Source organism: Chenopodium quinoa, unplaced genomic scaffold (genome assembly GCF_001683475.1).
Source record: "Chenopodium quinoa cultivar QQ74 unplaced genomic scaffold, ASM168347v1, whole genome shotgun sequence".
Classification (NCBI taxonomy): domain Eukaryota; kingdom Viridiplantae; phylum Streptophyta; class Magnoliopsida; order Caryophyllales; family Amaranthaceae; genus Chenopodium; species Chenopodium quinoa.
The window spans coordinates 5,043,828-5,070,070 of record NW_018745000.1 but is presented as its reverse complement, the minus strand read 5'-3'; the positions used below and the strand labels follow the sequence as shown (position 1 = coordinate 5,070,070).

At 37.6% G+C, this 26,243-nt stretch overlaps 3 protein-coding genes across 3 annotated transcripts; 2 read left to right on the top strand and 1 right to left on the bottom strand.

Annotated features, from left to right (window-relative positions):
• The first annotated feature begins 2,932 nt into the window (after positions 1–2,932).
• On the top strand, positions 2,933–11,918 carry LOC110707532 (casein kinase 1-like protein HD16). Its single transcript, XM_021885552.1, has 17 exons — positions 2,933–3,369; positions 3,998–4,474; positions 4,799–4,924; positions 4,999–5,072; positions 5,156–5,225; positions 5,317–5,372; positions 5,499–5,570; positions 5,656–5,750; positions 6,044–6,110; positions 6,197–6,326; positions 6,405–6,623; positions 6,716–6,846; positions 10,246–10,420; positions 10,520–10,610; positions 10,733–10,890; positions 10,980–11,168; positions 11,424–11,918. Exons 2-17 carry the CDS (start codon positions 4,055–4,057, stop codon positions 11,481–11,483), a joined length of 2,133 nt encoding a protein of 710 aa, XP_021741244.1. The 5' UTR covers positions 2,933–3,369; positions 3,998–4,054; the 3' UTR covers positions 11,484–11,918.
• Positions 11,919–12,451: 533 nt separating this feature from the next.
• On the top strand, positions 12,452–14,908 carry LOC110707596 (leucine-rich repeat receptor protein kinase MSP1-like). Its single transcript, XM_021885624.1, has one exon. The coding sequence runs from the start codon at positions 12,452–12,454 to the stop codon at positions 14,906–14,908; it is 2,457 nt and encodes an 818-aa protein (XP_021741316.1).
• A 1,632-nt stretch (positions 14,909–16,540) lies between these two features.
• Positions 16,541–16,989, bottom strand: LOC110707595. Its single transcript, XM_021885623.1, has 2 exons — positions 16,620–16,989; positions 16,541–16,563 (listed from the first exon to the last, which is right to left on the bottom strand). The coding sequence occupies exons 1-2, from the start codon at positions 16,987–16,989 to the stop codon at positions 16,541–16,543; spliced, it is 393 nt and encodes a 130-aa protein (XP_021741315.1).
• Between the last annotated feature and the right edge of the window lie 9,254 nt (positions 16,990–26,243).

Below are 26,243 nucleotides of genomic sequence, written 5' to 3'. Positions count from 1 at the left end.
ATAATTGAAAATTAGGTGAATAAACAACACCCTAAGGGCCTATTATGTTTACCCTATTTTCACTTATTTCATGTTAAATTAATTCAATTAAGTTCAAAAATAATAAGTTTAAGGAAAAAAAGTTGTGATAAGGGTTACTCAAGTACAAGTTACAACTAAAATGTTTAAACTTTTAAACTTTGTTATTTCATGCTCTTAAAAGTAACATGTGTCAAGATTTTGGGTAAAATTTTAACACGCGTTTTTGTTTTCAACTAATAACTAGCATTTTGGCCCGTTCAATGCACAAGTTATAACTTAGGTTATTTTTATATAAAAGTATGGTTTTCAATAGTTGAAACTACGAAGTTATTGTTAAATGACTATTGAGGCGAATGTTGTGAAAATAAGGAAAAAAAAAGTGAGGGTGGAATTGTGGAAGAAGATGAAGGAATTTAGTTAGGTATATATACATGAATATTGTGGAATATGAAATGACATATTAGTTTAAGCTATATTTTAAGTTTAAGAGATAAAAAGACTATTTTTATTATACTTCATATGTTCATGTAATAGTTAATTCAACTTTATTTTATCATGGTGGAAATGAAACACTTCATTTTCTTACTTAAATGTGCAACTTATGGAATGCTTAAAGACTTTAACAGTTTAACATTTGAGTGAGTTGTGAGGACAAGTGGCATATAAATGATTGTGGCATATAAATACTAAGTATAGAGTATAGATAGATATAGATTATAATAATCAATCAATCAAAAAATTGCGGGAAATCAAATTCTCCTCCCCTACTTCAATATGAAGAATAATATGTAGTATATTGTTTGCAATAACCTATTAAAAACAATAAACAAGTGTCATATTTAATATATATATATATATATATATATATATATATATATATATTGATTACTAATTATCACAAAGTAAAATAAATAAAAAAAATCATAAAATGTTATGCTGATTAAAGTTTTCAACAAATTAGAGATGAAGGTATACTCTCATATATGAGCATATTATACGGATATTAACCTAATTAATTTTTTATTTTTTATTTTATTTTTTATGACGGATTAGTATAACACCTTATACTCCATAAATTTCTTTCATTTTTTTTATATTATATATTTTTTTTTGAATAGCAAAAATATTTCATTAATTAAAAGTCATACAACATCTACAATATAGATTCGACGTTAACAAATACACAAGATATTGAATCAAATAAAATTTTCCTTCATAAAAACTACGATCATTGAGTAGATCTTGCAATCTCCCGCTTATATCGCTGGAAAATACAGCCTTGTTGGAGAGACAATCTAACGATCCTTTGTAGCCGTGAGGATGTTTTTCTTCTGATTCATATGTCTGCATTCGAAAACTTGATAACTTTTTCACCAACGAAATAATTTCACGACAATCCATTAGATCTAATATCATGCATTCAAAACTAAGAAATTTCTCCCCCGGAAAGAGGAGATAAACCTTGTCTTTCGAAGGAGGTAGAAAAACCCTTGTCTTTCGAAGGATGTCGGAAACCCTTTCTTTCGAGGGAGAAAAATTCCTCCCAAAAGGAGGAAGCATTATTATAAAACCTAAAAAAGCTTTAAAGAAACTAGGATTGGGGCTTTCCAGCGGTTAAAACCGATGGAAGCCCCTTTAAAATTCAACAATGGAGGCTAGGGTTTTGGAGAGAGAAGAGAAGAGATGACATTTCTTTTTTTGTTTCTTATATTAAAATCTTATGCATCAATTTAATAACTTTGACGTCTTTGATATGAATTAACATCAAAATATTTTGTTTTATTTAACAATATAATACTCCGTATTACCGTGCGTGGCATAAAAATAAAGCTAATTTAAATGTTAAAATCCAACGAAAATCCTTTTACTAAAATGCCCTCAAAGAAGACAAAAAATGAAAATAAAAAGACCACCAAAGAAAGGGTAAAAAAAAGGAATTAAAATAATCCAATATAATCCAAAAAAGCATGAATGGAGTTACTAGTGTCATTGGTGAGTGTTGAACAGTGGAGATGATATCTTCAAACTTTTTTTTAAAAAAAAAAATTTGGATGATACACCTTTTTAGGGTATGAGCAAACACATAGCTACAAGCCTACAACTCATGCTAATGTCATTAAGTTACTAGAGAAAGTACTATCCTATGCACTTGTATTTTACATTTTTATACATTTTACTTTTTTTTTTTTTGACAAATTGTATATTTTACTTTTTTCCTCTATGAATGGACTATTTTTAACGTAACTTTTATTTTTCCTAGGTCTGTATTCATGTGCCCAATATCAACTATAAAAACGCAAATTAAGGAATATACAATAGTAGTAAATATTTTTTAAAAGGAAATGAACCTCATTAAAATGGAAGGAAATTAATTAGACCACATTATTATTATACTCATTATTTTTGGACATGATCAATGTAACAGAACTGAGATGTAAAACTTTGTCAACCCAAAGGCCAACTTCGAAAAAAAAATATAAAAAATCCATCCGCTTTATAAAAATGGCAACACTTTTTGTTAAGATGATCATCTATATATATTACTTTTACTTTGCTCGTAAAACATTAAGCAGATCAAAGGGTTGCATTTAAAAAAAAATTGGAAAGAGTACACTTGTATATTTGTACAAGGCGTGAAACTTATGAGATCAGTATCATATTTTTCTGTTTCGTATTATGAGACCATATCACACTAGAATTTAAAAAAGGGTGCGTAAAGCGAGTGGGGGAATGTGATTTATTGGTTAAATAGTAAAATACCAGTTATACCACTATCGCTTGGTTGATCATAAGGCCACATTGCATGCTCCATGTTTTTTCGTATTAAACAGAAGGGTTTTCTTGGACACCATTCAGAAGAAAGAAATACATAAAAAAAAAAAAAAAAAAAAAAAAAAAACATAAATATAAATTAAAATACCTAAAAAATTAAAAAAAAAAATTGAAAAAAAAGAGAGATAAGCGTTTAGCAAAGCAAAGCATTGGCATTGCACAAAGAAAGACGCCCTCTTTCTCCTCTACCTACAACTTTATCTCATAAATTCATCAATACCCAGAAAACTCAAATAATAACTATTCATATTCTTTGATTTTTTCCACCCCATTTCACCCATTTCCCAGAAATTTAATTATTTGTGTTTTGTAAGTTTAATAAACTCAGTTTAATCCCCCTTTCAAACGGATTAAAAAGATAGAATTTTTTTGCATTTTTTCTGTGTAATTTTGTTGCAGATGTAAGCAACTGAAGATCTGTGGCCGATCTTTGTTGGGAATAAGACTGTTTAAAGTCTATTTTTATTGATTTTTGTGCCCGATCCTTGGTGGGTTTGTTGCTCAAAAGAAGGATCTGTAAGTGTTTAATTCTTTTCCCCTTTGTTTTGATTAAATTTGTTGATATTGTTTTGGTTGGTTTTGATTGTTCTTCGTTTACTTGATGATCGATTTTTTGATTTTTAGTTCTAGAAAATTTGAATTTTATTTGGGGTTTGAAAACATTTTTATAATCGGTTAAGTTTTGATTTTTTTTAAAGAAGAGTTTTTATGTTATTTTTATGTTTGGGGTTGTACTAGTTTGATGTTTTCTAGCATGTTTTAGCCATGGATGAGTAGTTGTTAGTTTAGAAGTACAAAAAACTTCATGAAATAAGTAGTTATATAGTCACATTTGTATGTTAAAAATATAGATTGGTGAGAGAAATGAAAAAAACTATAGTACTATTTTGAACCGTTATTTGTATGTTATTTGAAATGTGTGTGGTTAAAGCTGTTTAAATTAGACCATGCTTTATTAGTTTTAGCTAATTTGGGGGAGTGGATTATCTGATTTTTTGAAGTGGGTGATTGGAAGCTTTGTCTAGTAGCCTGCATAGATTGGTTGCATTGTTTAGATTTAATTGTTTCATTAGCTGTTTTTTTTTTTTTTTTTTCTTTTTTTTGTGATTCTATGAATGAATATGGATTGTTTATGTGTGGACAGGAAAGGTGAAAGGGATTATGTTGTAATCTCGAGGGAGCTAATTTGTATGGGTGGACGATGCCAGAGCTGCGAAGTGGAGCACGAAGATCGAAGAGGCTTGGTGATCTTCAGCAGCCTGCCCCTGAATTGAATGATCAGGGCGAGAATCTTCTTCCACCTACACAAAACAAAACGAGGCGAAGAGGTGGTGGTAGAGGGAGAGGTGCGAATGCTGCAACTGGTGTAGCTAAAGGGGCCCAAGCAGCAGTAGGAGCCAGGCAAACCGGTGGTGCTGGTCGTGGTCGGGGTGTTAGAGTAATAGATTTAGACCCTGAAGTTCCTGGCGAAGGTGCTCAGGTTGCGCCTGTAGGAGTTGCTGGTGCTGCACAAAATCGAGTGGAGGTTGCCGCTGATAAAGATATTCCAATGGAGGGAGCGAGTGGTGATAAATTGGTGGCTGCTGAAGAGGATACTAACCTAACACCTGTTCCTGAAAGGGTATACTCTTTTCCTTCACAATGTTATTTCACTTATTTGCTCCTATTGTTGTTTTTTTTCTTAATTAAATAAATTTCTAACCTTATTTACTGCATTGTGGTACTGATAAGCTCTGTTGTCACTCTTTCACTGGTATGTTTGTTATTTTCACTGGATACGATATTTTGACTATGAGTTGATGCCAAGTCAATTTGTTGTGTTCATTGTGGTTTGCATACTTGTTTAGTCTATTCTCGCATTTCATGAAAATATTTATTCTCCTTATTTTGTCTGCTTTGCATTTCATTCTCTTGAGATAATTTAGTTTCAATTTTTTTTTTCCAGGTTCAAGTAGGCACTTCGCCTGTATATAAGATTGAGCGGAAGTTGGGTAAGGGTGGTTTTGGCCAGGTTTATGTTGGCAGAAGAATGGTTGGTGGTACTGACAGGATAGGACCAGATGCTGTTGAGGTAAATTCTGTTCAAATTTACTATATTACATCTTTGCATTATGAGGAATAACTGTTGCATTCTTTTGGCTCCAGGTTGCTGTAAAATTTGAACACCGCAACAGTAAAGGTTGCAATTATGGCCCTCCTTATGAGTGGCAGGTTTACAAGTAAGTATTGTATTTTTTTTCTTAGCTTTTTGGCAATTTATTTGTTTTTAATGTGTAACTAATGTCTCACATGTTATTTATAGCTCCTTGAATGGATGCTATGGCGTTCCTTCTGTTCATTACAAAGGGCGGCAAGCAGAATTCTACATTTTGGTTAGTAGTTGGCACTACAAACTCCTTAGATGATGAATAGATTTGGAATTTCATTTTCTATAACGTAATAACGTTATCCTGTATGTCTCAGGTCATGGACATGCTTGGACCTAGTCTATGGGATGTTTGGAACTCTCTAGGACAATCGTAAGCATTTACCAACCCCCCTCCCCCCAAAACATTCACATGGAAATGATTGTTTATGCCACGTTTATTGTTTGTATGTCTTTATGTGTGATACACAATAAGTTTATGATTGACTACTTGAAACAGGATGTCTCCCAATATGGTAGCATGCATTGCTGTGGAGGCAATATCAATCTTAGAAAAGCTTCATTTGAAAGGGTAAAGACCTTTTGACATGTTAGGTTATCATATATATATATATATATATGTATGTTGATTAGTGAGCTTTTTCTTTTTGTTGAAGTTTTGTGCATGGCGACGTTAAGCCAGAAAATTTTCTTCTCGGTCAACCTGGAACTGCAGATGAGAAGAAGTTATATCTTATAGATCTTGGTCTAGGTATGTCATTTGATTTTCACAACTTTTTCTGAACCCCCTCACAATAAAGTAAAGATAACAAAATTTGTTCAATATTTCTGGGTTCAAGATCACGTTCTCTTATTAGTTATTCCATGTGTTGGCCTTAAGCAGCTAGGCACAATTTTCTTGCTGCTTTAATGCCCTCATTATTTTGTTTATGTTGGTGGACTCTATCTTTACTTCCAGTAAAATTATGTGTTGTCTAAAGCTCTAAACCATGTAATGTCCTCATGCTGTCTTATAACTTTGCGGTTAATTTCTTTTGTTTTCAGCATCTAGATGGAAAGATGTATCATCTGGGCAACATGTTGAATATGATCAGAGGCCTGATGTATTCAGGTTTGCAAAGTGCTTAATGATTTCCGCTTAGAGCTCTTGCATTTCATTCATAGTGTATGACGACAAATATTTGTGTTCTTTGGCAGGGGAACGATAAGATATGCAAGTGTCCATGCACACTTGGGTCGAACAGGCAGTCGGAGGGATGATCTTGAGTCATTGGCATATACTTTGATCTTTCTTATTAAAGGAAGGTTACCGTGGCAGGGTTATCAAGTGAGTTAAAGTTTTGATTTTGATTTGTGTTAGATGATTTAGTAACTTGTCTGACTTTTAATTTTTCAACTTGAGCAGGGAGACAACAAAAGTTTTCTTGTTTGTAAGAAAAAAATGGGCACCTCTCCAGAGTTGATGTGTTGTTTTTGTCCTGCCCCATTCAAACATTTTCTTGAAGCTGTGACTGTCATGAAATTTGATGAGGAGCCAAATTATGCAAAACTTATATCACATTTTGATAGTCTAATTGAGCCCTGTGCGCCACTTAGACCTATTAAAATTGATGGGGCCCTTAAGGTTAGGAATTTGGTTTTTTTTTTTTAAAGCCTTCTTATATATGTTTGATGAAGAGAAGTTTTCTAGTTTTTTATTCTATGTTCAATACTTAGGTGGGCCATAAACGAGCGCGGATGCTCCTTACCATGGAGGAAGATGAGCAGCCAAAGAAAAAAATACGATTAGGTAGTCCAGCAACTCAGTGGATTTCAGTTTATAATGCTCGTCGTCCCATGAAACAGAGGTAAATTGATAAAAAAAAAAAAAGTCACATGTATTTACTTGCCTGATTTTATATTTGGAGCATCTAGTGATAGCTTTAAATTGTATAATATCAGGAATTTTGGCCAAATTGACAGATCAAATTGGATTATACATTTATGCTAAAGAGTCTAGGGAGTTTTAGCTTATGTTATTATGCATTCAGTAAACTCCTTGCATAGTTATTTATAGAAAATGAGCTTAGTTATTGGTGAGTGGTTGTTCTAGATTGATTGTGTTATATGGTACAAAGTAAGCCTTATTCTGTTTTCAAGAATTTGTGAAGATGCCAATCAGTTCAAGTTAGTGCCATTTTGGACATACTTGCCAATACACTACTTTGACCATCAATATCTTTAAATTATCTATTATTAAAATTTGTAAAAAGCAGTCTTTTGCAAAATATACATATACATTAAGATAATCCTGTCAACATCTTACATACTAAACTTCATATCTTAGTGAAAGAAGCTTGTCCAAGCGGGATGTGAGTAGTATAAATGTCAAAATGATGCGAGTATATGTTGACGGAGGGAGTATTACGTGCATAAAAGATGTCCTATATGGATAATCCCTAAATACTAAGCCATGTTCCATTCTTGGATTTTCCCAAAATATTAGTCCATTTTTTTTTTTATATATATATATATATATATATATATATATATATATATATATATATATTTATATTATTTTACTAGCTGTTTGTGAGTGAATTAGTTGTTAGTTTGATTTTAGCAGCTGGCCAATTAAGTTCATTTGGTAGATGTCATATTTTGATTCATAATATGATATCATATTTGATTTTCTATACGGAATTATCACTTTTGGTTCATGTAGCCGACCCCACTTCTGGGATTAAGGCTTTGTTTGATTGAGTTAGATATCATATTTTCCCTCCATTTCATATTGTTCTATCCACTTTTCAAGGTTTACACCCTCTCACCTTTTTACCCCATGCCTTTTACTTCAATTACCTATTTGGCTATTTCTTACACCCACTCACCCTGGTTCAAAAATGCGGTCATAGTAGTCTAGTAGATTGAAATCTGAGGTGCTTTGTCAAAAAAAAAAATAAAAAAAAAAATAAAATCTGAGGTGATGTGGTTATTTTGACGTGAATGTGGTTTAAAAGTATTGTTTTGGAATTTCAATTTGTACTTACAAATCATGATTTAGGAACCGATAAGAGCATAATAGTAACAAAAATCTAGTATATTCCTGTATATATTTAAGGTTTATAGCCATTATTAGAGTATTGAGTCAGTTAAGCTGAGTCCTTGTCTAAAAAGCTAGGTATTAAAGTGGTAGCGCCAAATATTAGTTGAGATCATAGTTTTTTGTTGACATGGGCTACAACTTGGTCTATTGCTAAGATCGATACAATGAAGAAAATATCGGTGATATCTATTTGAAAATCGTTAAAACTCGGCCCATATGTTATCTTGTGGCCAAGTTTTAACACCATGCTACTCGGTCTCCTTTATTTAGCTAACTTAATGAGTAGAATTTTAAAAACAGCAGAATATTATTTTATGGAAAGGTTTTCAATTAATTTTAGATATTGAAGCATGTATGGATAAAAATTATGAAGTTTTACTTCCAAAAGCTTGCCTTTCTTTGTTTCTTGTTTATTTTTATAAGCACTTGCTAAAATATCAGTTTTTGCTAAAACCTTATGTTGAAAGCATAATTAGGGCTACTAGTGCTGTTCTCTCTTGGAAATATTAACAAGTGTTGCAGAAGTTAGCATCAGTTGTTTTAAAGGTCGTATTAACATCATAAACTGGGTTTCATGCAATATATTGACATTTGACACCTCTTATGTGGTGGCGATAGTTCTCTCACTAAATAGGATTTCACGACTATCACAAGGGAGCTAGTTGAGGTTGAATTGAAGATTGTATATTGATTAGGGTGGAAGCAGTGTGTTGGCCTTGGTTGTGTTTAAGCTTAACAGATATTGAATGATGTTCTTTTGGGTTTTCGATCTTATTGAGTAGCAATAATGCAGAATTGTCTGCTATTCCTTCCCTTTCCTTCGTCTATTCTTGAGGTTAACATGCTCATTTTGACAATCTTCCTTTCCCAAAAGTTGGTAACATTTTAGATTAGTTATCAGGAGCTATGTTTATCTCTCGCTCACACTACTGACGTAGTTGCTTGGTGAATTTACTCATGTTTTGGGTTGTGTTCTGTAGAAACCTTCATCAATGTTTGGATAGAGTATAATGGGAAGACGTCCTCTTTTTTAAGTGATCAGTTTATGAGTTGATGTGAATCTACATATTTGTTGTTGATATGGTGTTTTTAGTAGTATGTGTCCATCCAGTAGTTATCATTCCAAACATAATGAGCTTGCTCCTGATTAGGCTTCAGTCTGTGGCTGTTGCTGACATTTATCATGTTTTGGGTGTAAAAAACACAACATTGCTTTCTATTTACAAGGGAGAATCGATGATACATTCAAAGTATCAATTTAAACCATTTGGAGTAAAAATTAGTGTGTGGCCCAGGCAATACTTCAGGTCATCCAGTCTAAGTTAAATATATTTGAGCTAAGTATGGAAACATAATTGATAGATAGCTAAGATGTAGGACTTCTAATACATTTTTTTGGTGGTATTGAGCTGGAACAGTACCATTGGCATTTTGTTGTAATGAAAACATGTTCAATAGTGGTGGCATGTAAACTTTCTTAGGAACGTTTTTTTTTTTCAGATGTAATAGTATATATACATATGGAGGATTCTCTTAGTAAAGATCTTGACGAATTAGTTGGAGTTTTTCATATCAAGATTTAAAACAGAAATGTTTGCTTTGTATTAAAGCTTCTTAATTGTGTATGCTGCATTTGTTAAGAGTTGTCAAAAGATAGTATATTACCTCTGTCTTCTGACTTAGTGTGTGAGTACTAACTGTATGTTGGCAAGGAAGACGATAATTGTATGAAGTTCAATTAACAAATGAGCAACAAGCCAAAAGCTCTGGAATGTGCTAGAAATTTTTTAAATTTTATATCTCATAGCTGTATTTAAGACCCTTGATTGTGCTGGGAAAGTTTTGAATCCTTTTTATCTCATAGGTTTTTGTGATCTGACAAAAAGCGTGTTTTTGGCTGCCTTTCTTTTCTTAGCTTTAGTGCGTTTTATATCTTGTGTATGTTCTGGTGTTTCTCTACTAGAAGGAACTGTTCTATCCCCAGTTGATAAACTTTTAACATGAGTATGTGCTTGGGGTTCTTTACACATTTTTTTTCACATGTCATTAAATTTGGAATTGGTACTGGTAAACAGTAAGCTTGTTCTGTTAACTGTTAGGGCCTTTCTTATACTATCCATATTATCCGGGATAAAGGACATTAATTTTTCTGCTCTTGCAGATATCACTACAATGTTGCCGATGCTAGGCTTAAACAACACATCGACAAGGGAAATGAAGATGGATTGTATATCAGTTGTGTGGCCTCAGCTACTAACCTGTGGGCCCTAATAATGGATGCGGGAACTGGTTTTAATTCTCAAGTGTGGGAACTATCAAACGTCTTCTTGCATAAGGTTTGAAATGCGTGAGCTTAAAGGTTTCTTGTTTCCACTGCAGATTTTGACTCTGTCTGAAATCTAATCATTTTCTGCTTTTATATTTGATCTTATTAGGATTGGATCATGGAACAGTGGGAGAAGAATTTCTATATTAGCTCGATAGCTGGTGCATCCAATGGAAGCTCTTTGGTGGTTATGTCTAAAGGTAGTTTGCCAGTATTTGATTCCTCTCCCCTCCATATTACCACAAACAGCGAAGGCAAAAAATATTTAAGGGTAAATTATCTAATATGATTCTGAAAACTATTGTGTTTTCTTGAAATCTAGGGACTTCTTACACTCAACAGTCATATAAAGTGAGCGATTCATTCCCATTCAAGTGGATTAATAAAAAGTGGAAAGAAGGATTTCATGTAACTTCTATGACAACGGCTGGTAGTCGTTGGGGAGTAGTAATGTCTAGAAATGCAGGATTTACTGATCAGGTATGACCTTATTCCCCAGAAGCTAATTCTTTCCTAGTTTGTGAACTTCCTATGTAATTTAAATCTGACTAATAACAATTTATGGAAAGGTTGTCGAGCTAGATTTCTTGTATCCAAGTGAAGGGATACATAGGAGATGGGAGAGTGGCTACAGAATAACTTCCATGGCTGCAACGCCCGATCAAGCAGCCTTTGTGCTGAGCATTCCAAAGCGTAAAACGACAGATGAAACGCAAGAAACTTTGAGAACCTCTGCCTTTCCCAGTACTCATGTAAAGGTGCCTACCTCTTATAATTCAATTTTTACTTTGTGTTATTCTATAGTTTTGAAGTATTAGAAACTATGACTTTCAAATGAATTAGCATGAACCTTGCATAAGATAAAAGAGTTTGAGCCATTCCTGTTTAAGTTGCTGATGTGACTATTCCAATGTTCTTCTTTCGGTAGATTTTACCGAGTATCTAATACCGTTTCAGTCTAATTTGTTAGATTTATACTGAGTATTTATTTTCGTTTCCTTCTCCTTTGGCAGGAAAAGTGGGCAAAAAATCTTTATATTGCTTCAATATGCTATGGCCGGACCGTGTGCTGATTTTGTAGCATGTACATATCTCACTGAAGATTTTTAAGTGCGCTCTCAAAAGGCTGGAACGGGCGCTAACAACTGCTATTTTGGGTGTTAGAGGGTGATGAGCCTCTTCTCAACGTCCTGGGGGTATACAGGCTTCCAAAATGATTTACCCTCCTGTATTTGTAAAAGGTATCCGTATATATACCATTTGAGAGATAGGGAACCAGAAAAATGGCTAAAAAGCGTTCATAAATTGGAAGAATGCGACCTGGAAGCCAAGATGAGTTAGAGGCTGTAAAATTCTGCCTGAAAAAGACCAACTGATATTCAAGATGGAAATGGTATTTTGTTGTTTCATATAAATGGGAGAAGAAATTCCAGCAGAGATTATTTTCACTGTAACTCCTAATCTGCTGGAATCTATTTGGTAATGAAAAATCTTTCTTTAATGTTAAACATTCTTGCCTTGATAGTTTGCTTATAAAAGCTTGAAACCATGAATTTACCGCGAAAAATATCCAGTCTTGTCCTCATCTTTTCAGCATCTTGCCCGGACTACTTAATCTCAACCTGTATTAATATTTCAATATATAAGCTGTGTGCGAGAAGGCTGATCCAACACATATCAACCCGAGGATGTTTGTCGAATACATATATAGGAAATAATAACCGAACCAATTAATTACCGTCCTTCAAAAGCAAAGTATCGATTGCTGGACAGAGATGAGGAATTGTGGTGCAAATTGGTAAAAAAAATAGCACTTTCTAGACAATGCAGTTTTTCGTTTGCTAGGTGTTTTGCACCCATGTAATCCACTTTACTTGGTGAAAAATGGTGCGCTAAATTGGTCAAATTGTCAATAAAGTGTTACAGAGAACTTGCTGTTTGATGTGAATGACTTGCATATTTGTAGTGGTCGACTTTATTCCCTTAAATAAGCATCTATGAAATGTTAGATTGGCATAATTTGTAAGAGAATTGGGAAAAAATGGCCTTGCTAGCTTCACTATTTGTAGCTATTCTCTTACACCTCTCATGCAATCCTTCTCTCGGTTGCCCTTCGCAGCAAAAACAAGCACTTCTTCAGTTCAAACACACTCTCCTCACACAACTGGCACTAAATGATTCTCCCAATGCTTCGCTTGCTGGGTTAGAGACCTGGGATTCGAGCTTGGACTGTTGCGAATGGGAACTAGTAACTTGTCATTCTTCAAGATCGCTATCTAAACAAGTAACTGATCTTAATCTTTACTCTCTTCTCCCCTCACTTGCATATTCAAATAATAAAACATTGGGTGTTGTTTCTTCACATGTTTTAACTCCTCTTTTTAGCATAACAAGTTTGTTGTCTATTGACTTATCATTTAATATCATTATTGGGGGTGAAATCCCAGTCTCTGGGTTTCGAAACTTGACCAATCTTGCTCATTTAGACCTTAAAATGAACCAATTTAATGGTTCAATCCCTGAAGAAATGTTTTCTTTAAGGAACTTACAGTACCTTGATATGAGTAGCAACTCATTTGTAGGTACTCTGAGTTCTGCAGTAGGCGGTCTAAGAAACTTGAAGTTTCTGAATCTAGATGAGAATTTCCTGCATGGAAATATCCCAGTAGAGATCGGATACCTTGCTAAACTACACACATTATCACTTCGACAAAACCAATTCTCTGGTGGGATTTCATCCGCGTTGCTGAATATGATTGAGTTGGAGGTCTTAGACTTGCGCAATAATTCTTTCACTGGTGAGATTCCGCCTGATATTGGTAATTTAGCAAAGCTTTCGACACTGGCCTTGAGCAGGAATTCCCTGACAGGAGGAATTCCTGGTTCAATCCAAATGATCAGTAATCTCACCACCCTTGAGTTGAATAATAACTTATTATCAGGAAGAATTCCTGCTTGGTTGTTTGATTTGGAAATGCTGAAGATTTTAAATCTTGGAGGAAACAAACTTATGCTAGATAACCCTGCGAAACTGGTTCCAAAGTGCCGGTTATCTTTGCTAGTTTTGAGGTCTTGTGGACTAAAAGGCCTAATTCCTCGGTGGATTTCGGATCAAATAAGCTTGGATTTTTTAGACCTTAGTGAGAATGAGCTTGAAGGCGGCTTCCCTCTTTGGCTAGCAGAAATGGAGATTGGAAGCATCATTCTGTCAGACAACAAGCTATCTGGTTCACTGCCACCAAGATTATTTCAATCAAAGAGTCTATCCGTCCTCGCTTTAAGTAGGAATAACTTCTCAGGGGAGCTGCCTGAAACAATTGGAGAGTCTCAGCTTCTGATACTAATGCTATCAGACAACAATTTCTCTGGCCAACTGCCTCAATCATTGCCAAACATTTACAGGCTTTTGCTCCTCGACTTGTCAAAAAACAGTCTCTCAGGTAACAAATTCCCTACTTTTAACCCAGACTTTTTCCTTGCATTCATTGATCTTTCTTCCAATAGATTCTACGGTGAAATCCCCACCGGGTTTGGCCCGGGTGTGATAATTCTTTCTCTAGGTGAAAATCGGTTTTCTGGTCCACTTCCTGAGAATCTAACAAACTTCACTCAGCTGAAGCACCTTGATCTTCATGACAATAACATCTCTGGAGAAATCCCATCATTCCTGTCTAGTCTTTCCTCACTTCAAACCTTAAGCCTTCGAAACAACTCTCTTACAGGATCGATTCCTAGTGATCTTGCAAACCTTACGCGTCTCCAAATCCTTGATCTTTCCAACAATAAGCTTGTTGATGACATCCCTTCAAGGCTTGGAGACTTTCCTGGCATGATCAATCCTCCTGATACATCCACTCTATCGTCTGCTTTGTTTAGCTTCGATATTAAATTCCAGGACCTGATAGTGAACTGGAAAAGCTCCAAGCAAGGTTTATCTAAATACAACCTTGATTTCTACTCTCTATTAGACCTATCAAATAACCAACTCACAAACCAGATTCCGAGTTCATTAGGAGGCCTTGAGACGCTCAAGTTACTAAATCTTTCCCACAACGCCTTCCAAGGAAGTATTCCATCTAGCTTTGGTGGTCTGCAGAATGTCGAGACCTTAGATTTGTCACATAATACTCTCTCAGGAGGAATCCCAGTAACATTTACCAAACTACAACAGCTGACTACTTTAGATTTGAGCAACAACAAGCTAAAAGGAAGGGTTCCGGAAAGTCCTCAGTTGGATACTCTGAATGATCCAAACATATATGCTAATAACAGTGGGTTATGTGGGGTGCCTATACGTGTGGCTTGTCCTGATGATGCAGAACCTGCAGTTAACGAGTCAGAGGAAGAGCGCGAGGAATCATTTTCATGGCAGGCTGCTGGTATAGGTGTTCCAGTAGGATTTATAATAGTAATTTCAAGTATGTATATTGCTGGTTTTTTCAATATCAGGACTAATCGTCGTAGCTCTAATAGAGCAAGATCTAGAAGCAAGAAGTAGCCTAGCTTCTTGCCTGATGTTTCCTATATATGCATATGGTATATCAATATTGGAGTAACATGGACATTTTTCTGTCCTTGTTCTCTTTATTTGGGTATATACTTAATTTGTTCCTTTTCATTGTCATAATTGCTTCGTATGAACAAGCAATTACAGAACAAGAAATGTATCATAAGTTATGGGAAATTTTCCATAACGATATATAAATGCATGTTAGTTTATTACACCCTCTTAAGTATTAGTAGGAGGGAACCTTTGAATTATTCCAAGTATGTTAGGAAAAAAAAGAAGTTATGATGGATTTTGTTTAATTTGTCTCAATTAATATAAATTTGAAATTTTATAATTTATCCAATACCTAGTTAGAGATATTGTTAGTAAAAAATATAGATTAACAAATATGAAAATACTATAAATCTTTTTTTTTTTTTTTGTGGGGTGGGTGGGGGAGGGGGGTTGGGAGTAGGGGTGAAAGTTCGGTTTTCGGTTTGGTTTATGGCCCAAACCGAAACCGAACCACTCTAATTCGGTTTCGCGATTTTAGAAACCAAACCACACCACTTTACTTTAGAAACCGAACCAAACCAAACCGAATAAATTTCGGTTTCAAAACAAAAAACCGAACCACAACGAATTGTTTTTGGGCCTTTTTTTTGGGCTTTATTCTGCTATTTTTGATATCTTAAAGCCTTAAACAGCAAGGAGCATGTAATACATTAATAGCAAGGGCTTAAACAGCATAATAGATTAATAGCAACCTGAACATGTAAATAAAGCAAGGCAGACAGGCAGTAGGCCCATTAGCAATGCATGTCAAGTTGTCAACAACTCAACATCACAACATTCACAAGTCACAACAATACAACATTAAAAGTTCTAATTCAAAGTTCTAACTTCTAAGAATTCAACACTTCATCCAAAAAAAAAAAAAGTGTTCAACATTACAACTACAGCAGTAGCATAACAATATCAGCAGCAACATCATAAGATTCAGCAGCAGCATAGAGGGAAAATCTGCAGCAGCAGCATAGAGGGAAAGTCGGCAGGCAGCAGCATAGAGGAAAGGCAGCAGGCAGCAGCAAGTTAGCACAGCAACAGCAAATTAGCAAAGAGCCCACATCAGTCTATTATTTGCACTTCATCAATATCAGCATCACTAATTGCCATATTCTTCAAATCTATCATAATTCATAACAAAAATAACCAAGTTAATATATATATACATAAATGAAAATATGTAAATTTTGATTAGATATTCTTATATATTACCTTCTTCAAGCAGCTCAACTTCCTCTAAACATTCTTCAATACTTGGAAATGGTGAAGCACGTAACCAATTTTGAGCACAAACAAGATCTTCTACAACTCGGGGAATTAATGAGCTCCTAAACTGATCTAGAACTCTGCCACCAGTGCTGAATGCACTCTCAGAAGCTACTGTCGAAATAGGGACAACTAGAACATCACGGGCAATTCTCCCCACGGTAGGAAACCTTGAACAATTGAACTTCCACCAGCTTTAACACATTTTTCAACTTTCGTTTTTCAGTTAAATATGTTTCAAAACAATCTTTGGCTACTGTAATGCGAGAAGGAACATTAAATATAGGTTCCATTACACCACAAAAGTGTCTAAAACCTATACCTTCTACAAACTTAAATGGAAGTTCATCAACAATCACCATAAATGACAAAGCTTTTCTAATACTACCAGCATCAAATTTATGGTATGTCAACCCACTAGTACTACCACTTGGTACTTTAGCACTTTTGAATGAAAGCAAACTTTGTTTTGAATCTTTAGGGGTGTTTAAGGGATACTTACGACATCGCAAAATATGAGCCCATAACACACTGGTGCCGTTTTTCTTTGCCCCACACTTGTAACTCATTCCACAATACTTGCAAATTGCCTGCCTTCCAGAAGCCAAATCTTCTTTAATAAAGTGCTCCCAAACTTCAGAGCGCTCTTTCATCCTCTTCCTTTTTGCTCCCTGTTCTTTATTCTGATTTTCTGAGACTTGGTCAGTCTCATGTTCAGACTGAGGCTGGTCAGGAGCACCACCCACATTGGTTTCCATTGGCCTAGGACATAAATAAAACCAAATTAATAGAGCAGAATGCAGAATTTTCAATGCATCAGAACAACATCACAACACAGCAGAACAACATCACAAGTTCACAACAACACAGCAGCAAAAGAACAACATCACAATTCACAACACATGCATCCATGTAGTCTTAACCATTTCTTTGAAAATACAGTTACATTTCTTTGAAAATGTACACTGTAAATAGCTATGAAACTAATACAGAGTGTATCTGCAACTACTTAGGCCTAGTGTAGCATGTAGGCTGTAACAAAGTATTTCGCAAATAAAACATAAACGAACATTGCCTCACAAACAACATCACAATTCATAAGTTCACAATCAACAATCGAGTGTATATTCACCCAAAGATACTAGAGAATTCAAGGGAAGGAATAGCCGAACATATCTGAATTTTTTTATTAAATTGTACATGTAAATTGTAATTTTATCATGATTCAAACTCATCTTTAATAATCATTTTCGTAATTAACACTACTCATAATTAAAACCTTAAGAAATTAACTTTCATTTTCCAGATTTGAACCAAGTAAATGCTTAATCGCAAATATGAAAAATTACCTTTGGACGGCAGGACGGTGGAGGAATGGACGGTGGAGGAATGGACGGTGGATGCTGGACGCCTGGACGGTGAACGGTGGTGGAATGGACGGTGGAATGGATGAGAGTTTGAGACTTAGGGTAAGAGGCTGAGAGCGTGGAGGATTCAGACTTTCAGAGGAAAACGCAAATAGATTAGGTTTTTTTTTGGGTTTATATACTTAGGGTAAATTGGGCCTAATATTTCGGTTTTATTCGGTTTTTTCGGTTTTTAATTTTCTCAGACCGAAACCGAACCGAAAATCGATTTTTTTTTTAACAAACCAAACCGAACCACTTTAGGAAAAAAAACGAACCATATTTCTTATTCGGTTTGGTTTTCGGTTCGGTTTGGTTTTAAACCGAATTTGTTTCACCCCTAGTTGGGAGGGGGTTTAGAGAGCTTTAAGCTAAGAGTGGGGGTGAGAATCAATCCCATAATCTCTTGAAGGCAGGAGGAAAGCTCTAACTACTTGAGCTATCTCTCACTCTCTGATAAAAGTCGTATTTGGTCATTAACAATCTTTTCAGAACAGTGATACGAAATATTAAAACAAAGGAAAATTTCACCCAATGCCCCTGAGTTATTTTTTTATTCACCATATATCCACAACAATTTTCAAATTCACCGTATACACTTGAGTTTGACAAAATTGTCACCAAATGTCCTTAATGACTAACAACGTTAACCTCCGTTAGTCATTAAAACTAAATATGCCACGTGGCATGCTGGGATTGGTTTTCTTTTAATTTTTTAATTTAATTAATTAATATAATTATAATTAATAATAAAAAAAACTAAAAACTTAAAAATAAAAAACCCAGCCACCTCCCTTCCCCCATCAACCTATCCCCCTGCCAGCCGACCACCGGTGTTCACCCCCTCCTTCGCGCCAGTGCCGACATCCACCCCTCCCTCCGTGTCGGTGTCGGCGTGATCCTTCCCTCTACAACCCCCTCCCTCCTCTATTCCCCACCACGACAAACACCAAAAAAAACCCCAATCCAAAACCCTCTCTTCTCTCCCTAAAAAATCCACCCCATCGCCGGCGTCCAAGAACCCCTCTCCGCACCGGTGAACCTAAATCGCCCTTCCCCCTCCCTGAACTACCATGAAAAAACCCCAAAATCAAAATCTAGGGTTTCGGTTTGGGGATTTCGATTTTGGGGTTTAATTAAGGTGTTGAGGATGGTGGTTTAAGGGGGGGAAAGTGGTTGGAGATGGTAGGGGGATGAAAGAACAAGCTTCGCCAACGTAGGGGATGGAGTTTGGGGGCTAGCTGGCGTCGGCTAGGCACCATCGGGAGGAGAGAAAGGTTTTTTCGAGTTGTGAGTGGGGTTTTAGGGTTGGGGGAAGGTGGGTTTGGGAAGGAGAAGGGCGGCGACAGGGAGGGGATTGGCTACCAATGTCGGTGTCGTCAATGGGGGTAGGGGGGATTGGGGAGAGTGGACGGCGCAAGGGTTCAGGTAGCTTCCACGGCGACTGGGGCTGGGCTGTGGTGGTGGGTGGGTTTTTTATTTTAATTTATTTTAATTTTTTGATTATTAATTAAATTTATTTTAAAATTTAAATAATATATAAATGACAACCAATTATAGGTTGCCACGTGGCATATTAAGTCTAAATGACTAACGGAGTTAACGTCCATTAGTCATTTGGGCATTTTGTAACATTTTTATAAATTTAGGGACATATGGTGAATTTGAAAATTGTTGTGGGTATATGGTGAATAAAAAAATACTCAGGGGCATTGGGTGAAATTTCTGTAAAAAAAATAAAAAAATAAAAAAACCTTCCTCTTGTATTATAACTAGTTAATGCCCGAAATTTTTTTTTTTTTTTAACAATAATTAAATCATCTTGCATAGTTAGGGCTTGTTCACTTTAGCTTAATTTCAGTTCAGTTCAGCTTCAATCAGTTCAATTCAGCTTCTAATTTCTTTCTCTTATAAAATATTCATTTTATCTTTATTCAGTTCATTACAGCTCCAATCAGTTAAGTTTGTTTCAGTTCAGTTCAGTTTAGCTCAGTTCAGTAAATGTGAACATGCCCTTAGTTTGTCAATAAATGGAATATCAATATGTAACAATTAGGTTTTTTGTTTTTATTTTTTTTAACTCGGTCAAATTGAATAGAGGATTGTGTATGTTACTATTAAAATTTTCTATCTTATCATTTACCTTGATAAAATTAACATCTAGTTACTGATTGCTTTTAAATGTCAACGTCAATTGGTTCAAGCTTTAAAACTAACTTCAAATTATTTATCTAAAAAAAATAATAGCATAAAAATGTGGTTGGCGAGAAAATTTCTATGTGGTGTTAACATGTATGACCTACGAATGATTTTGAGATTACTTTAGTATAATAGTGCCAGTGGCGGACCTAGAAATTTGACAATGGGGGAACAATTTCGATAATTCAACTAACATCAACATGCTTTTTAAAAAACCGGGTATACAATAAAAATAATTCGGGTACATACTTGACTACTTGTTTAATACTAAAAAGTTACAATTCCAAAATCCATTAAATAATACAATTCGGTTACATACTTCTAAAATATCATCCGAGTCTTCATTTTTTGAAATCGATCAATGGTATCTTCATCGGGGACTTGTAAAAACACTTCTTTCTCAATGAAAGTAACCAAACAATCATTCATAAGTTGATCACCCATACTATTTCTCAATTTTTTTGATATATGTCATTGCCGAAAAGACTCTTTTAACACTTGTCGTAGCAACGGGAAAAATCAACATTAACTTGATAAGCAAATGAATAAGAGGATAAGTCTCATGCAACTTGGTTTTGACAAAGAGAATTAATGTCATGCAAATCTCGAAAATCCGCTTGTTTTTCCATTGTCCTAGACTTGCTTGAAGAACTTTACATATCCTTATTCATTTAAAAATTAAGCTTCCATATTCAATAATCATGTTTTTAACAATAAGCATCCAAAATCTAAAAAACAAAATCATCACAAACTAATTCAATACACAAAGTTACAAACTAATACATATTAATTAAATTAACAAACTACTTGTCTACTTTCAAAGTTTCAATCTTCCATTCACCAAGCAATTCACAAATTCACAATTCAATTCACAAACTAATAACAAATAAACTAAATCACAAATTAATTAAAAAAAACATGATTACATAAACACAATTACTCATAAACTAATTCTTTAATTTTTTTTATAATCTAAGATAAAAATTAGGAAATAAAAAAAATGACTTGTGGCAGAGTGGGCTGCGGAGCGGCGGGGCTGGGCTGGTTATAGTGGCATGGTGGCGGCGAGAAGTCCGGTGGTCGCTGCCTTGGTGGTGCGGTAGTCAGTGCCTCGGTGGTGCAAGATCTACTTTCTCTCTCTTAGGTTTTCTATTTTCAAACTTTCCTCCCTTTTTTTTCTGAAATTTTTTTCTTCCCTTCTTTTCTTAACCCACGTGATGTCTTCAGTCTTGCTAATTTCTCTTTTTTTAAAAATATTACTCTGTTTTTTTTTTTTTTGAAAGTGGGGGACAATGTTCCCCCTTGTCCTCACGTGGGTCCGCCCATGGTAGTGCAGATAAGTACTGTATCTATATAATAACAATTTTTCTCGTGTGGGATACATTTGTCGTGGAATGGGAAGACCCCAGTGTGCTAATTATATGCACAAATAACCATGTAAGTTGGCCTCGGGATATATATTCGAGAAAACCTTTCGATGTTTAATAGATGAGCAAAGAGTGATGTGGTACTGGTAATGGTTGCTAGCTTAGGAGTGCAAGTACAATAACTATGAATTAGTATAGATCCTATTTGGAAATATTAACGGTAATTGATAGCTTTTAGCGGTTGAGTAGGGAATAGTTGTCAATTAGTAATAGGTAGAGTTTAGCTGTCAAAGTAATAATTGATAGTATCAGTATGAGTATTTGGCAAAAGAAGTTGTTTTGGGTATTTTTGTCCCTCGGGAGAGTTACAACACGAAGGCTGATCCGGTGCGGCCTGTACCTGCAAAACAAACGGAGACACTGGTTGGGTGGTGCTCCGCCTCCGACGAACAAGTTAGTAACTTGAAGGGAGAGAAAAAGGTGCGGAAATTTAGGTGGGTATCTGCTCGGATTCCAAGCTCAGATGTCTCTATCACAGGGACAATTTGTAATAAATGGTAAAACGTGCCCTCCAAAAGAGGGGAATCTCCCTATTTATAGGGTCCTCGGGATTTGTGCCCCTGATTAGGTCACTGAACCCTAATCATTGGTGGGCTGCGCCACATTGCGGCTTTCTCGGGATTTGAGCCTAAAGGCCGCCATTTCCCCAGGTTTCTGGAGTGACACGTGTCAAGCAGGGATAGGTCCACTTTGGGCCATCCTGGGGCTGACACGTGTCATTCTCTGATTGGACCACGTGGCGGGGTAAAATTACCCTAAACATTTTCCCCTCACAGATGTGACGTGGCACACCACGTGGCATCTGTGACACGTGTCACGCTCCGGTTGGTGGTAATTTTACTGCCAAAGAGTAACCGTTCACCTTCTGAGTAAATTACGGGGATGCCCCCGCATTTACCCTCTATATATAGTCGTTTACCCTCATAATTTTGTACGTTTTACAAAAATTTTCAAGAGAGACAACTTTGAGAGAGCAGAAGTCATCCGTCTGAGTCAAGCGCAAGTAAGAAAACTCGTTCTTAGTCAACCCAGCCGGACCCGTCTATCTTCAGATATCAAATCTAAAGGTACCGTCTCTGCCTGTCTCAGCTCTTTTTCATGTTTCACCGCTTGTACATATTTCTTGCAATAAATGGATGCATCACCAACACACACGACACAGCCTAGGTTAGAGTCCAGTCGGTCACCAGGGACGGCTTAGTCTAGGACTGGAAGTGTCATCTCGGGGTGTTGGGACCACCCTTTTGCTTGGATTCCGACCATTTACGTGTTTGTGCAGGACACAATGGCTCGGACTATGCAGACGACCCTCGATCCGGATTACAGAAGTGAGGGCTCAGGCGACCAAACGCCTGAGGGAGAAGCGTCTGGTCAGAGAAACCAGACGGCTCTGGAGAGATCCCCTCCGCGTGCCCCTTCAACTCCCGCAGATTCCTTTTTGGAAGAATGCGATCAAGGCGGCGATGAGGCCGTCTCAGCTCCTTTTTCACAAAATGAGGAGGAGACGGAGAGCGACAGCTCCGCCTCCACTTCTGAGAGCAGTGACGACTTGCCACCGCTTGTAGATAGTGAGGAGGAAGAGAGGAAGAAGTAGAGCGAGGAGGAAGAGAGGAAGAAGTAGAGTGAGAAGGAAGACCCCTTCAAAATCCACGTCTCAACCAAAGACAGGGGTCACATGGAGGACAACTTAGAGAGATTTAAACAAATGCACCCGTTAGGAGACGGGTACAAAATCAGAGTGCGGCCTGAGGACGGCACCATCGCCTGGGAAGACGATCAACAGAACGCCAACGGCTACTTTGGCTGTTTTGAGGCGGCGTTCAAAGCCGGTCTTCGCTTTCCCCTTCACCAGGCGGTGAAGGCCATTTTGAAAGGCTATAACCTCGAAGTCTGGCAACTTACCCCCAATTCTTGGGCAAACATCTTGGGGTATGTTGTCGCCTGCGAATTCTAGGGGCTCCATCCTGGCTGGGAAGCTTTTGCTAAGATGCATTATCTTAGCCGAAGCCCAGGCGGCTGGAGGGCGTGGTATACTTTAACCACGTATCCCCAATACATGATGACCTTAGACAAGGTCTCTAAATTTGACGGCTGGAAGCACAGGTTCTACCTATTGACGGCTCCCAGCAGGCGGGAGAACTATGAGTTCTGCCAATATAATAAGAAGCCCGAACTGATGGGCCGGAAGTGCTGTCTTCCCCGGATCCCAGATGAGGACTTCGACAAAATAATTGAGGCAGACTTTTTCGGCCTCACAGACGCAACCTTATCAACCAGGGAGACAATAAAAGTCCCCAAGAACTGCATCTCTAAGAGCGCCTGGTTCAGGTACGAGTGTTTCTTAGCCGCCTGCGGGCTAGGAAACATGTTTACCAAACGTATGCGCCTGAGTTCACATCCGCCTGTAGTACTTTTCTATCAGAATTGCTTGATGATATATTGATCAACTTTTTTCTTTTTGCAGAAGAAGCTTTGAACATGTTTCCAACTGAGAAGACACCCAAGCGGTCCTCTACAACCATCCGCAAGGAGCTTGCGGAAAAACAGGCGGCCGCGGTCAGGGCCAAGGTAAAAAACGCTTGACTCTTTCTTAGGTTGGCCTCAAAGTTTACTTTCTCCGGATGCTAACTTTAACTTGGTTATTTTCACAGGGAGGAGAGGTAGGGAAGACGTTTGTGAAATATCTCAAACGGGCCAAGGAGGAATCCGCCTTCACCCCCAACAAGACCAAAAAATCCAGCTCCGCCATGACTCCTGGCGCCTCAGTCGGGAAAAATCATATGCAGATAGGGGGCGAAATGAGAGGATAGGCGGCAGTCTGGGCCTCGACCTCGTTAACCCCCTATCAGCAATCGGGGGGTTTACCACGCCTGCAAGCGGCTCTCGCTTGGCCGGCTCTGAAGGTAAGAACCCATTTGAATCCCCGCCTGAGCTAAGGTGGCCTTTGCGAGTGAAATCCCACTCCCAACAGACGTCATCCTCAGACGGTCGGCAACAGATAGGTGCTGCCTTAATTTTGCACTCATCACCTGTTGATTATGGTGCAGATCAATCTCCTCGCTGGCCAGACGTCCAGAGGCATGCTAAGGCCATGCTGGAGGCGGTGAGCAGGAAGGACAAAGACGCTATCCCTAGGATAGAGACGTTCAGTCTGGAACGAATCCTGTCCCTTCTAGCTGAGGTAAGATACTTGAAATTTTTTTCTAAGTGCTTTACTCCGCCTGCAATACTAACTTGATTTGCTTTTGCAGGCTCTGCTGCGGGTAGACGGGCTCAAGCGTCCTTATACCCGCAAACGGGAAGAGGTAAAAAGGGCCAAGAAGTCCGCCACAGATGCTGATAATGTTGCTTTATACTCCACTATCGTAAATGAACTTGAAACTAAAGCAATCACCATGACACAGGCGTCGAAAATCCAGAACTGGAGGCGGATCTGAAGACGGCCAACCAGTGGGTGAGCGACGCTGAGACGGCTCAGAAGAAGGTGGAGGAGGCCCAGAAAAAGGCGGGGGAGGGCCTCAAGAAGGCTGATGAGGCGCTCAAGAAGGCCCAGGCGGACCTTGGCACACTCCAAGGTGTTTCTGAAGAGAACACCAACTTGAAAGCCAAGGTTCAGAAGCTGGAGAAGGAGGCTGCCCAGGCTCAGATAAACTTTGCAGCAACTCTGGAGGCAGAGAAAAACCACCTGGTTGCTAAAAGCGATGTTGACAACGACGCCAGAATGAAGATCGCCTGGGCTGCCTTGTACCCAGACAAGGATTATGGCGTCTGGGCACTAGCTCACAGGTACGCCGAAGACGGGTGTGCTTGAGAGAGAAAGGTGAGCCAGAGCCTGAGTCCTTCGCCGTTTGGGCCAACGCCAACACGGAGCTTCCCACGCCTGAGCTACCTGGTCCTGGTCAAGCGCATGTGATTCCCTCAGATGATGAGGAAGAGGAGGACCAGGTGGAGCCGTTTGTGGGCCAGAAGTGATTTCAGCGGCAGTATGCCAACTTTTTTATTTTTTATTTCTTTTATCTGCGGCAGTATGCCAAAAACTTGCTTTTCCGGCCTGCGTGCCGTGTATTCTTGTATTTACCAGCTGAGGAGCCGGGTTAATCAACAATTTCTCTCTTCTTCCGGACGGAGTCCGGTTAACATTTTGATCCACTACAACCGTTTGGTTGGGTGGAATTTTAATGAATGCACCGACTGAGTTGGTTTTGATCATTTTGCGTTTGTGTTTGGATTTCGTTTTTTGCATTTTTGCGCGTATGCCTGATTTTTGCCTAAATTATCAAAAACATGCGGCGATTTTTCGCCTAGCTTATCTAAAGCCGACTGTCCTTTCCCCTGGACGGCTGTGTGGTTGGTTCCAAATGGAGTTGGTTGATTAACTTGGGAACGTCTGATGCTGCAAAGAGCATGATGCCGTTTGTAAGTCAATCAATCACAGTAGTGATTACCCCAAACCAAGTGCACAACCGTACACCAACAGGCGTTCCAGTCACTAACCATACGGTGTTTGTCCGTCTAGGTAGAGATTGCATAGCCATTGCACAACTCTTTTGCCCCAAACAGGAGAATTGGTGCAACTTAAAACAAAAAAACTTCGATCGGTCACCGGCTAATGTCTTTTGGTCATCCGGCTCCCGAAGACTTGGTCGTTCCTTAGATTACCCAGGTCGGGCGGCTATGAGTTGACCAATGAGGTCGTTCAATTTTTTGCCGCCTGCATGTGTACGTAAAGCAAACGATAAGAGTGCTTTCTGCGATGATTGCACCCGGAGGGGTGTCGTCGAACGCCATATTTCACATTGGAGCAGATGAATTTACAAAATTGTATAACCATCCGGCCATTGACCTCATTTCCTTTTTAAGACGGTTGTATAGCCATTGCTCGACCCTTTTTGCCCCAATGGGAGAGTCTGTGCAATTTTGGAATGAAAAGCCTAAGTAAGAACTTCGGTCGGTTACTGACTGATGTCTTAGGACATCCGG

Excerpts from the sequence above, each read along its gene's own strand:
- LOC110707532 (XM_021885552.1), top strand. The coding sequence starts at position 4,055 with ATGCCAGAGCTGCGAAGTGGAGCACGAAGATCGAAGAGGCTTGGTGAT. Across the intron at positions 6,111-6,196 it reads CAGAGGCCTGATGTATTCAG|GGGAACGATAAGATATGCAA; the intron begins GTTTGCAAAGTG and ends GTTCTTTGGCAG. Across the intron at positions 6,847-10,245 it reads CGTCGTCCCATGAAACAGAG|ATATCACTACAATGTTGCCG; the intron begins GTAAATTGATAA and ends CTGCTCTTGCAG.
- LOC110707596 (XM_021885624.1), top strand. The coding sequence starts at position 12,452 with ATGGCCTTGCTAGCTTCACTATTTGTAGCTATTCTCTTACACCTCTCA.
- LOC110707595 (XM_021885623.1), bottom strand. The coding sequence starts at position 16,989 with ATGGAAACCAATGTGGGTGGTGCTCCTGACCAGCCTCAGTCTGAACAT. Across the intron at positions 16,564-16,619 it reads ATACCATAAATTTGATGCTG|TTTGTAGAAGGTATAGGTTT; the intron begins GTAGTATTAGAA and ends CTTCCATTTAAG.